At 39.2% G+C, this 15,114-nt stretch overlaps 2 protein-coding genes across 6 annotated transcripts; both read left to right on the plus strand.

The window, feature by feature from the left end:
- The first annotated feature begins 1,128 nt into the window (after window positions 1-1,128).
- LOC123989261 lies at window positions 1,129-1,812 on the plus strand. Its single transcript, XM_046289982.1, has one exon. It carries the CDS (start codon window positions 1,129-1,131, stop codon window positions 1,810-1,812), a length of 684 nt encoding a protein of 227 aa, XP_046145938.1.
- A 3,480-nt stretch (window positions 1,813-5,292) lies between these two features.
- Window positions 5,293-7,963, plus strand: LOC114880768. 5 transcript variants are annotated; one of them, XR_003790134.2, is made up of 3 exons: window positions 5,293-5,610; window positions 5,702-5,776; window positions 7,926-7,963. XR_003790134.2 is itself a non-coding variant. In XM_029197143.2 (3 exons), exons 1-3 carry the CDS (start codon window positions 5,379-5,381, stop codon window positions 7,939-7,941), a joined length of 330 nt encoding a protein of 109 aa, XP_029052976.1. In that variant the 5' UTR covers window positions 5,293-5,378; the 3' UTR covers window positions 7,942-7,963. The 5 variants fall into 5 exon arrangements, 1 of the variants encoding a protein (XP_029052976.1); XM_029197143.2 differs by having other exon boundaries at window positions 5,293-5,606; window positions 5,691-5,776; XR_003790132.2 differs by lacking the exon at window positions 7,926-7,963 and having other exon boundaries at window positions 5,691-6,975.
- Window positions 7,964-15,114: the final 7,151 nt, after the last annotated feature.

Below are 15,114 nucleotides of genomic sequence, written 5' to 3' on the forward strand. Positions count from 1 at the left end.
AGTTTTCTTCTATCTATGATGGTTTCCGAGATAGCCTATTGTAGCCGAAACTTTAGGGGGTCGTTTCACCCCCTAAATATGAAAACGGGCAAAAATAAAAAAATACGTATACCTTATTTTTCGGTCCTTTAAAACATCCAAAAATCAGAACAATCGGAGGCGGACACCTAAAAAACCTTCCTTGTTGGAATTTACCTTTCCTATATGCTGGCATTGTGATCGAAATTTAGGAATTGTCTTATAACATCAAATTCGAGCGATACGCGAGGCAGAAGCGCCAAGGTTACTGGAGAGGGGTACCGCACGACTCTAAGTTTAATGCATTAACGTATGGGACAAATTTGACGGCTTTTTTCTAGGGGAAGGGTTGATTTTCGACACATGGTTCCTTTCAGACTTTTTATCCCATCGATGAGCACTATATGATAAGCTAATAAAAAAATTTGACCTTGAAATTAGGGGTTTAGGTCAATTTTGCGGTTGCTTTCTTTGACAGATCTCTACCGATCCAGAGGTGTAGAATCGCCCCATATAGGTCGTGACATTTAATTTTTTTACACCCTGTACACTAATAAATATATACTTAGGCTAAAACTCAGTTGTTTTTATTCAGAAAATAAAGATTCAACAGGTTATGGACCCAGCACGCTCCCACTGCGCCTGGGTATTCTTTTATTAAAGCCAAGTTTGGCATCCGCGTGTAAAGCTGTGCAAAACTCCACGCTACGTGTGTAACTTGTGTGAAGTGTAACAAATTAAGCAGCCATCATGGAAAAGGATTCTGCTGATCTCACGAAGCTCGATGGATCGAATTATCCACTGTGGACGTTTGGCGTTTCCATCATTCTTGAAGCGAAAGAACTCATCGAATTCATAGACGGTACAACGGTGGAACCAGATAAAGAGAAAAAACTAAGTGAGTAGCAGAAGTGGAAGGAAGCTTCTTCACAAGCAAAAATGATTATACTTAGTCTGATTGAGAAAAGTCTACATTCAAATCTGATGAATTGTACGACTGCACAGCAAATGTGGGATAAACTAAGAGATTTGTACGGTGACTGTACTGAAGACACGACACAAAATGCATGGGAGCAATTTTATACGTTTCGCATAAACGACGTTTAGTCTATGGCTGTACAAATTGAAAAATTTGAGTGCATATGCAAAAAGCTCACAGACGTGAATGATTCGCCATCGGAAGCAGCAGTGGTGTCAAAATTATTGAGCAGTTTGCCGACAAAATTTTCACCTTTCCGAATGGCATGGGAATGTACTCCAAAAGCAGACAGGAAAAAGGAAAATCTGATTACACGATTAATCCGAGAAGACAAGCGCCTGTGCGAAGCTGAAGAAAGTGCGCCGTCATTAGCTCTTCAAGTTCACGCTCTCAACCCGAAGAAAAACGAAAATGGTGACAAATTTGGAAAAGGCGCCACAGCAATATCTGCGAGTAAGAAAAATATAGAAGAATTGAAGAAACGAACAAAATGTACATATTGTAAACAGAAGGGACACTGGGTTCGAGAGTGTCTGAAGAAATCCGCGGGAGAGAAAAATTCGAAAGAGGCCCAGGCTAATTATCCTTCTAAAACGGCGAATGCATACATCTGCGATGTTACTGCGTTCTACTCAGGTACTTCCGACGAAGAACAGAATGAATGGATAGCGGATTCGGGTGCAAGCAAGCACATGACGTATAGAAGGGATTATTTCTCCTCTCTCAAGCCCCTCAGTGAAGGTTACTTCGTTAAAATTGCCAATGACAAAATTTTACCTGCTGCTGGCATCGGCACCGTTATAATCAATGAATAGGTAAATGGTCAGTTTATAGAAAGGGAATTTATTTTCAATCCCTACAATAAATGACAAAAAGTTTTCCTTTCATGCCTACGAAGGTAAATGTGAAGTGCGCGATAGTTATGGCAAATTATCGTCGGTCGGAGTTCGGCACGGTAAACTTTTCAAAATGCTATTTGAAGTGAAAGTATCAACCGAGTGCAATGTGGCTCAAGCAAATCCACAAAGAAATATGCTCTGGTATGAGCGAATGGGACATATAAATATGCGTGCTTTAATAAATACTACTAAGATTATGGGTATTAAAGATTTTTCTATTGGAAAAGATTTTTTCTGTGAGACGTGTGTGATGGGAAAGCAAACCCGTAAGTCGCATGCATCAATAGAGCACACAAACGTGTTTAAGCCTGGTGAGAAAATTCATAGTGATGTTTGTGGTCCAATCAATGTGGAGTCACCGTCAGGATCAAGATATTTTTTGCTATTTAAAGATGACTGCACAAGTTTCAGAAAAGTGTACTTCTTGAGGCACAAATCGGAAGCGTTCGAGAAATTTTTAGAGTTTGAAAGTTTTGTGAATACTCAAACAGGAAACAAGGTGAAAGTATTGCGGTCAGACAATGGCACAGAATATACGGCAGCAAATTTTTCTAGGCACATGAAAAATAAAGGTATAATTCACGAGTTTTCGTCACCGTATATACACGAGCAAAACGGTCGGGCCGAGCGAGAGATACGAACGATCGTGGAGTGCGCGAGATCAATGTTTTTTGGCAAGAACGTTGCGATAGAACTTTGGACTGAAGCAGTTAACACTGCGTGTTATGTGTTAAACAGAACGATCATGCAGCAAGGGGAAACGCAAACCCCTTTTGAAAAGTGGTTCAATCGAAAGACAGACCTAGGACATTTACGTGTGTTCGATGCCAAAGGAGCAGAGAAAGAAGTTCGATAGAAAAAGCAGAAAGATGACCTTCGTAGGCTGACGTAGGTGAGTCATCGAACTATCGACTATGGGAAAAAGCTTCGCGGAAAATTTACATCAGCAGTGATGTAACCATTAACGAAAATAATAGCGATGTGCAGCAACAACAGGCAAGTAATCAGACGTTTTATTTTGATTTTAATGGCGAAGAAGAAAATCCGCGAAACGACTTCGACGAACAAAGCTGCGAATTGGAACCGCGAGTTTTAGAAGAGAGGCAGGAAAATGAAGAAACTCGTCCTGCTGATCACCAGGAGACAGTAGAAGCTGTGCCACAAACTCGTCAATTACGCGACCGCCGACTGATAAATGCACCAGAAAGGTTCGGAGTTCCTGTTGCATACATAGCTGATTGTGTGCCCATGACCTACAACGAAGCAATCGCCAGTCCCGATGCTGAAAAAATGGCATAAAGCAATAATTGAAGAAATACGAGCCCTCGAAGAGAACAATACCTGGAGTCTTACAACCATGCCAGCAGGTAAACGCGTTGTCGGGTGCAAATGGGTATTTGCAAGGAAAACTAATTCGTATGGTGCCGTGAGGTATAAAACGAGACTTGTAGCAAAGGGGATCTAACAGCGCGAAGAAATTGATTATTTTCAGACGTTTTCACCTGTAGTGAGGTACGAATCAATCCGTATTCTCTTAGCGATCGCAGCAAAAGAAGATTACGAAATATATAAATTCGATGTGAAAACAGCCTTTTTATACGGTGATCTTGAAGAGGATTTATATATGCAGCAACTTGACGGTCACATCAGGGAAGAAAGCAAGGAATTGGTGTGCAAACTTCACCGAAGCCTCTATGGGCTGAAGCAATCACCACGGTGTTGGAACAAAAAGTTTGTGCAGTTTTTGGAAAAATTCAGTTTCAAAAATATTGAAAGTGACACATGTCTTTGTGGGTACTATAAAAGGCTCTATGGTTTATTTAACCTTGTATGTTGATAACGGACTGGTTATAAGTGAAAATAAAAGAGCGATTGATGAAGTGCTAGATTACCTTAAGAGTCAGTTTGAAATCACGACTGATCTTGCGAACGAATATGTAGATTTAGAGATTCGGCGTGACCGCATTAAACGCACTTTGAAATTGAGTCAGTCGAGATATATAGAAAAACTGATTCATAATTTTGGTATGAGTGAGGCGAATTCATCGACTGTGCCTGCTGAGCCAGGATTGTATTTGTGTAAAAAACAAATGAATGAGAAACAAAGTGATACAAAGGCAAATGTACCATATCGCGAAGCCGTCGGTTCACTTTTATTCGCAGCAAGAGTAAGCCGTCCGGATATAGAGTATGCTGTAAATTACGCGAGTCAGTTTCTAGATTCTTACGATCAAGAGCATTGGCAAGCCGTGAAAAGAATCATAAGATACCTGATAGGCACGCGTGATTTGGGAATTATATTCGGAAATAGTGGGAGCTCTCTCGAAGTGAAAGGTTTCACAGATGCAGATTATGCAGGATGTGTAGAGTCACGAAAATCGCGGAACGGTTTCGTGTTTTTACTGAATGGTGCACCTGTATCGTGGTCTAGCCAGCGACAAAGTGTCGTAGCGCTATCAACCACCGAAGCGGAATATATTGCGTTATCTGACGGGACAAAAGAAGCTATATGGTTGAGACGAATTTTAAACGACTTAAAGATAAATTGTGAAAGCGTCCCGATCTTTGTAGATAACCAGTCCGCGATTAAGTTAGCTAATAATTCTGAATACCATAAACGGTCTAAACATATAGACATACGTTTTCATTTAATCCGCGATGTATTAAGCAAAAAGGAAATTGAAATTAATTATGTTAAGACAAAGGAGCAGTTAGCCGACCTTTTTACAAAACCTTTGTCAAAGCAACAATTTTCCTATCTGCGAGATTGTTTGAATATAGCTTAAACCATTAGAATTAAGTGGAAGTGTTGAGAATATTTCTAATGGGCGGAAAATTAGCGCTCGCTGGTGCAGTCCCCTCTACTGTAAAGGTCAGCGTTACCTGAGGAGGACACTCTTTTTATTGCACCCCCTGTGTGTCTCATGCGCGTTTTCCGAGTTGCAGTCAGTTCTCTGAAATCCTCCAGGCTAAGAACAGCTTTTCGTTTTGTTCAACCTATACACTAATAAATATATATTTAGGCTAAAACTCAGTTGTTTTTATTCAGAAAATAAAGATTCAACAGTATGTAATAAAAATATTGCACGGATGTGAAGAAACTGAAAACCATAGTCGTTATGTGATTGAGAAGTTGCGTTATTCGGAACGGATTGCCTCCGACACTCATCATACATCTTTATTTATTCAAATAAATATTAAGAGAAAGATTTAATTTGGAGGAATATTTAAGGAGGGAAAACGCGGAGGCGTCTAAGGAGGATGAAACAGACGTATTTTGTGTTAAAATTACAAAATAGTTGTCAGTTAGTAAATGCAACAGTAGTGTCTGGTGTACGTCATAACATTATGAAATAAATAAATACATATTTATAAGAATGACCCTAATACAATTTTTAAACATTTGGGACTGTAGCTGAAGAAATATACAATATTTAATCAATTGCCTTGGCCTCTTAAGATAGAGAAAAGCAGGATTCGCTATGCTTATCCGGCTAGACCCTTTTGAACGATGTTTTGAGGCAGGTCATATGCGTTCTGTCATCACGTTTCCCCTTCTTAAAGAAAGGTCTTCCAAGTCGGGGTGTTATAAAAAGGACGGTCACTACAAGTCAAGGTCAGTTACCTGCGAGTTGTTGAAGTGTGCATTTCGCCTTGTGTGCAATATTACCTATTTGCAGTTTGTTGGATTTTCATTATTGAAAAAGAGCGTAAGTAAGTAAAGTGATTATTATTTCGTTGTTATTATTTTTTAATATATTTTCATTATTTTTTCAAACTAAATTATATGGTAGTTTTCTTACAGTCTACTGTTTTACGGTTTTCCTATTACCTACTCTGTGCTGTACATTTTGCACGTGGACGCAGTAATATACAAGAGGTAATATACAAAAATATCATCGTCACTTTGTAGTTTCGACACTATTAACACCTTTCTTTCAATCTCTTGCTTAATTAGTTTATATCAACCTAAGAATGTCAGGAAAAGTTAAACTCAATAAATATTACATGCGAGCAAACAGCTCTGCTTGCTTTATATAGTCGTTCACATCAGGAAACCTCTACAGCATCCACAGTAAGCTTAGGAAATCAGGATACACATAATTTTGTAGAGAACCCTTCTTTTTCCGAAAATGATTTTGCGTCTGTTGATTGTCCTACTGATTTTCAAAACGAAATTTTCGAACAAACGATTCGCTCCGAAGAAAGTACCGCGTTTAATACCTATAATACACTTGCCTCAGAAGAAACATTAGATGATAGTTTTCAATATTCGTTAGTGGAGTGGATTTTACAATATAATATTCCTCATTCCGTGGTAAATGATTTACTTTCCATTTTAAAAAAACCAGTTCCACAAAATTTACCTTCAGATGCCAGGACACTATTAAAAACAACAAGAAAAATAAATACAACGTCTGTTGAACCGGGACAGTAATACCATTTCGGATTAAAAAATAGTATTTTAAATCTCGTGAAAACCATAGATACGTCTTCTATTATTAACAATATAATTCAAATTAATATTAATATTGACGGATTGCCATTATGTAAAAGTTCAAGTAGTCAAGTTTATCCGATTTTATGTAGCGTTGCAGGGCATAAAAATGTAGTAGATATGGTTGGTATTTATCATAGTTATGAGAAACCCAAAAATATAAATAGTTTTTTTAATGATTTTGTGCTGGAGGCAATAGATGTCATTAATAACGGATTCTTAATAAATGGAAAATTACATCGTTTAAAAACTAAATCTTTCATATGCAATGCCCCTGCTAAAGCCTCTATTAAATGCGTGAAAGGGCATACAGGCTATTTTTCTTACACCAAGTGTCAATCTGAAGGAGCATTCATAGAAAATAGAATATGTTTCCCTGATGTAACGAACATTCGCTTAAGAACCGACTCTGAGTTGTCACGTCTGGAAAATTTTACAAATTTGTCCACCTCACATTCCCTTATCAAGCCTTCGGGTTGTAGGGGTTTCCTCATGTAAGGGGCGTGAGGGGGATACATCACTTCTGCATTATTTCAATTTCTCCTCGACTCTGTGCTTTCCCATCAAGCCTGCGGGTTGTGAGAGCCTTCTTCATGTGGGAAATGCACAGGAAAGAGTTTGAGTTTATAATTATTCTACTTTGTCTTTTCTATCCTTTAATTCTCTTTACCATTTCTCAATTCTTTTCTCTAGCTGTTACCCCTCCTTGGAACTATCGTCGTGCTCAACTGCGTAGTAACAGAATTCGAGATAGACAAAAACTCGGTTTCAACCAAGGAGAGGTATCGTAAACAGCGTTCGCTGCGCAGTTAGCCAGTGCTTCGCATTATAGGGGTCTCCTCAGGCTAACTGCGCAAAAGCGTAAAGATCAATTTATCTCTTAGATTTTAACCGATATCCTCCTCTCTTTCACGCGTAGGCGCCAGTCAGTCCCTAATCCGATTGTACGTACGAATTGAATGCTGGAATGGAAACGCGAGATAAACTAGCGATTTAAATATTTATTTGAATGATAGAGTGAGGAATGAGAACCCTTGCAAGCAAACGTTAGCAAGCGTTCGAGGACTGTTTAGAGGCGAAGTCGAACGGGGCAATAAAAGTCATTGTATCGAATTCCGAGAATTTGCCTAAAACTAAGACCTAACGGAAAAATTTCAAATAGAGAGAACGTTCTTGAATAAATTTCGCTACGAATGTAACGACGAATATTCTGCTAAAGTATGTCTAATATGGAAATATGGAATAATTGAAGATTGCGTTTAAACACCGAATGCTACTAAAGCCTTACAACGTGCGTACCAGCGCAATTCGCATTGCGGATCGATTATCTATGAACAAATGATTATGGACAGGCCAATTGTTAATTAGGAGATCTCATGATAACCGGTTCACTATTCCTACTTAATATTATAACAGTTATATTTCATATTCATAATTATTCACATATTAATTGTTTAATAGTTCAGATTCAAACCATTAATTGTTTATCATATTTAATATCGGAATAATCGATGAGAACGAAATATTTCAGAAATTCTACGGCGTAGAAACACCGAAAAGCCGTTAGACGGAGATGGAACACCAGAAGAGAGAGAAAGTATGATCTACAGGAATTTAGCTAGCACGCGCCTTAGCCAATAGGGACGCACGCGACGCTCTCGTCACGCGTTATGATTTGTCGAGATGTCCCCACGCAGGACATCGTCCTCGCGACGGGCCCTTTCGGCAGTGGTGCCAGAACCGTGGAACGTGGGACAAATTTTTACCTTCTCCACGACGTCCCAGTGACTCCCCTGCCGCCGTTGTTTCATCTAACACAAGCGCGTTGTCCCACGTGTCCGTGTGAGCTCTGCGGGTTTGGCAGAGTTCGGCTGCTCTCGTCATTTCTACGTTATCGGCTCGATGCTCAAGCCGCTAAAGTACGTGGCAGCAGCATCAACGAATCGACAAATTAATATAATTTCGTCCATGGCAATATGGCTGAATTTTAATACATAAAAATACATTTTAAGGGGGTAGGCCCAGTACGTGACGTCACCGATTCGGGACGTCGGTATTACAGTAGTTTTTTCGTTGGGCCTGGTGGAGCCACTTGCGTGTTTTGTTACGAACTTGAAAGGTTTAATTCTCAGCTAGCGTGCGCGCAACACGATCTAGGAAGGCAACAGCGCCTCAAGTATTTTTACAAACACATTCAAACGCTCATCTCGCCAGAGGCATCGCCACGATACGCCTGAAGAACGAAAGCGTAACATTGGCGCGCGTTTAGAGTGAGAGTACGGTGATCATGCTATCTTTCTTTCAACCCAAATGATAGAATTGTCACGCTCCGATAAATTCTGACTGACCAAACGCGTGGATTTTACATAGCACACCGTAGCACTCCTCGCTGCTGAAAAATATATGCCTGCTCCGAAGGAACGGGCAATCTGAGAATTATTTTTAGAAGAAGTTATTAACTTTTTAAAATAAATGTTTTTTAATTAATAAAAGTATACAGGATACGTCATGGTATGATAATGTATATTTTTCTGTGATTTCATTTTCTTCGTGAATGCAACGATGCACTCAAAAAATGCAAATCCACTTTTTATTTAAATGGATTGCATTTTTTTTTTACTTGTGTCAACTCCTTGAAATATTCTGCATAAAAAAGTACTATGGTACTATTAGAACTAATAAATGGAGGGACCTCGCGTCTATACAGTAAAAGTTGAATATGTGCAACAATTCATATATTCAGCAGAGGTGTCGAATCTCGGATTACAGTAAAACCTGGACAAATGCAACCAACATTGGGACCCAGTGGTTGCATTTATCCAAGCGAGGTGTCGATTCTGGGCATTTAATGTTGCATTTATCCAAGCGAGGTGTCGATTCTGGGCATTTAATGTTTCATTTATCCAAGCGAGGTGTCGATTCTGCGTCTATACACATGTTTTCTATTCAGCCGACATGCCGATTCTGTGTCCGTACACATCTTTTGTATTGGTGTCAATTCTATGTTGTTTATTCTATTACTATTGTTTATAAATATAATTCAAACTATATCGTGTTTGGTGTCATTTTAATCAGAAAAATCTCACAAATGCGTTAGTAAAAGTTTCATTAAGAAAAAGTTAAAATAAAAATGTTTTATCGTTCAATTAGTATTATTCACACCGATATTACGGTCGGATCATATTACACGGTTTCCTCGTCGAGCGGCTCGGTTCGCCTAGGGGAATCCCCCCAAGTGGAGGGGATAGCGATGTTGCACTTATCCAAGCATTCTTTCGTTGCATTTATCCAGGTTTACTGTATATGCGATGGCCAGCCAAGCGTGAACGTAGAAAGGGACAGACAGTGGAGGAGAGAGCGAGAGGTCCAATGATCAAAGGAAAGAGCCGAAACATATCGGTGTGACTAATACTAATTGAATCAAAAAACTTTTTTATTTTTGACTTTTTTTTAGTGAAACTTTTACTAGCGCATTGGTGAAATTTTTCTGATTAAAATGATACCAAATACGATATAGTTTGAATGGGGCGAGGTTTGTTATGGCGTGCTGTGAAAAATCCAGGCAGACAGCAGTCAAATCTTAGCGAAAAGGGACAATCTCGACATGCAGAATGAGAGAAGGACAGCATGTGACTGTAGTGCGTCTCACTCAGCGTTCGGGCGTTGTTGCCTTTTTCGCTTGCCTTCGTAGCACAGTTCTAGTGACGTAATCAAGCTGACGCTTGATTCTGGCTACGATTCCAGATCGGCAGCCTTTCTACTTAGACGCCACCTTATAACTACTAGCTGAACTAAATTTGTCACGTAACTTGCTCTGTAGTATCCAGATAATGGCGGAACTCGTCTTTGGGAATGCTTTTACGGGAATCGGTTATTCGTCCTTATATGAGAAGGTCTTGAGCTAAATAAGGGCTTATTCGAAAGAGGAAGGTTCAATGCAGGGCGGTCAACTCACCGTTTGAGGCACAAATCTCTTTTAGTGGCCTAAAAATGCTTTGATTGCGCAACTGCATTTTGTCGACTTTTTCTCCTACTTTGGACACTGATATTATTAAATATGGACACAATCTCGTTAAACCATGAGTTGACCGCCCTGCATTGAACCTTCCTCTTTCGAATGAGCCCTCACCCAGCCCTATATGCTCTCTTATAAGGACAAATAACCGATTCCCGTAAACCCATTAATAGGCCCATTTTTGCCGGTAATGTCACCTCGCTGCATTACCCTAGTCTACCCAACAGCGAACCGGTGGTTGAACGCTCCGCGTCTGTCGTGGAACCTTCGCCGCTTTGCCGACAAAAGAATCTAGCTACGGAATTCTATGTGATATATGTGATATATGTTATATGATAATCGTATCATAGATCCGTGTCGGACTATGATCGGAATCGAAGTGAGCTCGCGCTGGCTCGGCGCGCCTGTATTTATACCTGGAAACTGCTGACGTAGCAGTTTTTTCTATATGTACTTTCGCTACCGGAAGTTTTTAGCCTTTTACCAGTGCGTACGTGACTCCGCGTGTAACTCTATCTCTTTCTACGCGCTGCTGCTGTCTCTTTCTATAAACACGCGCTCTATGTCGATCTTTTATCGACGCAGTAGTATTATCGACGCGACAATTATCGATCTATTTTAAGGAGTAAATTTTTGGTTAAGGCGATGCGAGCGTCGAGGCCGGGACTCCGAATTCCGCGTCGGTAAACCAGTCAACGTTTCATCGAAAATTAGGCTGAACAGAAACTGATTTCAGCGCTACCTTAGTTATTGCATCCAACTAACGGCATGCTATTCTACGTCACTCATCGCATACACCTAAATGACACACGGATGCTACGAAAGCTATATGCATTATGTACGATGAATCAGACCAATTTTTGCGTGTCGCCGAAGAAACCACAGTTTCTCAAGCAAGTTCGGCTCGCCTTTGACGTGGTGACAGCCGAGAATCGAAGCAGCGTCCAGGGAGAAAAGCAAGTTTAAATACCCGTGTACGTGTGAGACAATACTAACGCAATCAAAATTTAAGATTAAAACCTTCTTATTTTTGAATTTTTTTAAATGAAAATGTTACTAACTTATTTGTGAGATTTTTCTAATTAAAACAAGATCAAACATGACATAATTTGAATTATAATTATTTATTTACTTATTTATACCTAAATAAGTAAAAATAATGCAAATTATATGGCGTTTGGTTTTATTTTAATCAGACGAACCTTACAATTACATTGGTAAAAGTTTCATTCAGCAAAAATGAAAAATAAAAATATTATTGTTGAATTAATATTGTATCACTCAAATGTTTTTTCTCAGGCTTTTTAATTCTCGGACCTCTTTCTCTTTCGCTATTTGTCCTTTTCTACGTTCGCCAGCATTGAAGAACTCGCTCCAGCCTTGTTGTTCTTCCAACATCACATTTTTGTTACCTATTCATCTAATATTTGGGCGTAACGCAAAATCAGGAGGGTCCAGCATAATATCACATTCTATGCTGAAAAAACATACTAACTTATCTGTCTAAAAAAATTTTAATAACTCTGGCAACAGATTTATTTTCGGGGTGCTTTTCATCAGTAATCAGTATTTCACCAAATTGTTCAGAATATCAATTTTTATAACATATCAAAAAATCATTAAAATCGGGAAAGACGTATTTGTTCTTCAGTTTCACTAAAAAAAAGAATAATAGTAACAACAAAAAATAATGACAGTACGTCTTGTGACACATGGGTTGAAAATCGCTATCCTAGTCGATAGAACGATGCGTGAAAAAGAAATTCACGCGTCGGAGTTCATCGCCTATACAAGGCTCGAACGTCCCATTCTCCACGATACATTATATCGTCGTCGACAGTCCGGTCGACGCACACATTCGCATATACGAGCTGCGAATAAGCGCGCGATCGAGCGCAGAAAACAAACGAACTCCGCCCTACCGAAAAAATGAGGAACTAAATTTGTGGTCTGTTTTACCTTCTTGACGTCTTTCGCGAGTGAAAAATCAACGAAATCGTAGTTTTCGGTTTCTGTCTAAACGAAAGGTTGTACACCATCCCCTGAGTGCTCGTTTTGCTCTATTCGACCCAAAGAAAGGCGCTCTGGTCTCTATTTGGACATCCGTTTCGCAAAAATGTTTATATCACAAATAAATTAATGCAGGTGAGTCCGATCCGCCATTTTCTTGACTGTGGACAGACACAAATTTCAATATTTTATAACTTTTTGACGATTTGGGTAAAATAAGGACCAGAGCGCCATTCTGTAGGGCCTCCTGGACATGTCCCTCAAATTTTTTTGCATTCTGTTTGGAAATGACGACGAAAACCGAAAACTCGCGTCTTAGGGCGATGCGAGCGTCGAAAACTTTACCGACAGTCCCTAGAAAAATCCCTAGACGCGAGTTTTCAAATTACGTCCTCATTTCTAAACAGAATGTACAAAAATTTGAGGGACGTGTTCAGGAGGCTCTAAAGAATATTTGTCTGGTCCTTATATTATCCAAATCGTCAAAAACTTATAAAATATTGAAATTGCTGTCTATCAACGGTCAAGAAAATGGCGAATCGGACTCACCTGTATTGATTTATTCGTAATATAAACATTTCTGCCAATAGTTTGTCCAAATAGGGACCAGACTGATATTCTTTGCGGCGGATATAATAAAACGAGCACCCAAGGGATGATGTACAAGTCTCCAGGAAGAAGTAATTTGAAAACTACGATTTCGTTGATTGTTCACTCGCGAAAGACGTCAAAAAGGTAAAGCAGACCACAAATTTAGTTCCTCGTTTTTTCTGTAGGGCGAAGTTTGTTCGTTTTCTGTGCTCGACCGCGCGCTCATTCGCAGCTCGTATATGTGAATATGGGTGCGTCGACCGAACCGTCGACGACGATACAATGTATCGTGGAGAATGGGAAGTTCGAGTTTCGAAGAGGCGATGAACTCCGACGCGTAAATTTTTTTTTCACGCATCGTTCTATCGACTAAGATAGCGAGTTTCAACCCATGTGTCACAAGACGTACTATCATTATTTTGTGTTGCTTTTATTATTCTTTTTTTAGTGAAACTAAAGAACAAATACGTCCTTCCCGATTTAAATGATTTTTTGATATGTTATACAAATTGATATTCTGAACAATTTGGTGAAATACTGATTACTTATGAAAAGCACCCCAAAATAAATCTGTTGCCAGAGTTATTAAAATTTTTTTGCCAGATAAGTTAGTATGTTTTTTCAGCATAGAATGTGATATTATGCTGGACCCTCCTGATTTTGCGTTACGCCCAAATATTAGATGAATAGGTAACGAAAATGTGATGTTGGAAGAACAACAAGGCTGGAGCGAGTTCTTCAATGCTGGCGAACGTAGAAAAGGACAAATAGCGAAAGAGAAAGAGGTCCGAGAATTAAAAAGCCTGAGAAAAAACATTTGAGTGATACAATATTAATTCAACAATAACTGTTTTATTTTTCATTTTTCCTAAATGAAACTTTTACCAATGTAATTGTAAGGTTCTTCTGATTAAAATAAGACCAAACACCATATAATTTACATTATTTTTACTTATTCAGATATAAATAAGTAAATAAATAATTATAATTCAAATTATGTCATGTTTGATCTTATTTTTATCAGAAAAATCTCACAAATACGTTAGTAACATTTTCATTTAAAAAAATTCAAAAATAAAAAGGTTTTAATCTTAAATTTTGATTGCGTTAGTATTGTCTCACACGTACACGGGTATTTAAGGGGGTAGACTAGGGTAATGCAGCGAGGTGACATTACCGGCAAAAATGGGCCTATTAATGGGTTTACGGGAATCGGTTATTCGTCCTTATATGAGAAGATCTTGAGCTGGGTGAGGGCTCATTCGAAAGAGGAAGGTCCAATGCAGGGCGGTCAACTCATGGTTTAACGAGATTGTGTCCATATTTAATAATATCAGTGTCCAAAGTAGAAGAAAAAATCGACAAAATGCAGTTGCGCAATCGAAGCATTTTTAGGCCACTAAAAGAGATTTGTGCCTCAAACGGTGAGTTGACCGCCCTGCATTGAACCTTCCTCTTTCGAATAAGCCCTTATTCAGCTCAAGACCTTCTCATATAAGGACGAATAACCGATTCCCGTAAAAGCATTCCCAAAGACGAGTTCCGCCACTATCTGGATACTACAGAGCAAGTTACGTGACAAATTTAGTTCAGCTAGTAGTTATAAGGTGGCGTCTAAGTAGAAAGGCTGCCGATCTGGAATCGTAGCCAGAATCAAGCGTCAGCTTGATTACGTCACTCGAACTGTGCTACGAAGGCAAGCGAAAAAGGCAACAACGCCCGAACGCTGAGTGAGACGCACTACAGTCACATGCTGTCCTTCTCTCATTCTGCATGTCGAGATTGTCCCTTTTCGCTAAGATTTGACTGCTGTCTGCCTGGATTTTTCACAGCACCCCATAACAAACCTCGCCCCATTCAAACTATATCGTATTTGGTATCATTTTAATCAGAAAAATTTCACCAATGCGCTAGTAAAAGTTTCACTAAAAAAAAGTCAAAAATAAAAAAGTTTTTTGATTCAATTAGTATTAGTCACACCGATATGTTTCGGCTCTTTCCTTTGATCATTGGACCTCTCGCTCTCTCCTCCACTGTCTGTCCCTTTCTACGTTCACGCTTGGCTGGCCATCGCATATACAGTAAAACCTGGATAAATGCAACG

Source organism: Osmia bicornis, unplaced genomic scaffold, assembly GCF_907164935.1.
Source record: "Osmia bicornis bicornis unplaced genomic scaffold, iOsmBic2.1, whole genome shotgun sequence".
Lineage (NCBI taxonomy): Eukaryota > Metazoa > Arthropoda > Insecta > Hymenoptera > Megachilidae > Osmia > Osmia bicornis.

Bases quoted from the DNA above. Each gene is read 5' to 3' on its own strand.
- LOC123989261 (XM_046289982.1), top strand. From the start codon at position 1,129: ATGGCTGTACAAATTGAAAAATTTGAGTGCATATGCAAAAAGCTCACA.
- LOC114880768 (XM_029197143.2), top strand. From the start codon at position 5,379: ATGCTTATCCGGCTAGACCCTTTTGAACGATGTTTTGAGGCAGGTCAT. The intron at 5,607-5,690 runs GTAAGTAAGTAA...ATTATATGGTAG, and splicing joins TTTCATTATTGAAAAAGAGC to TTTTCTTACAGTCTACTGTT.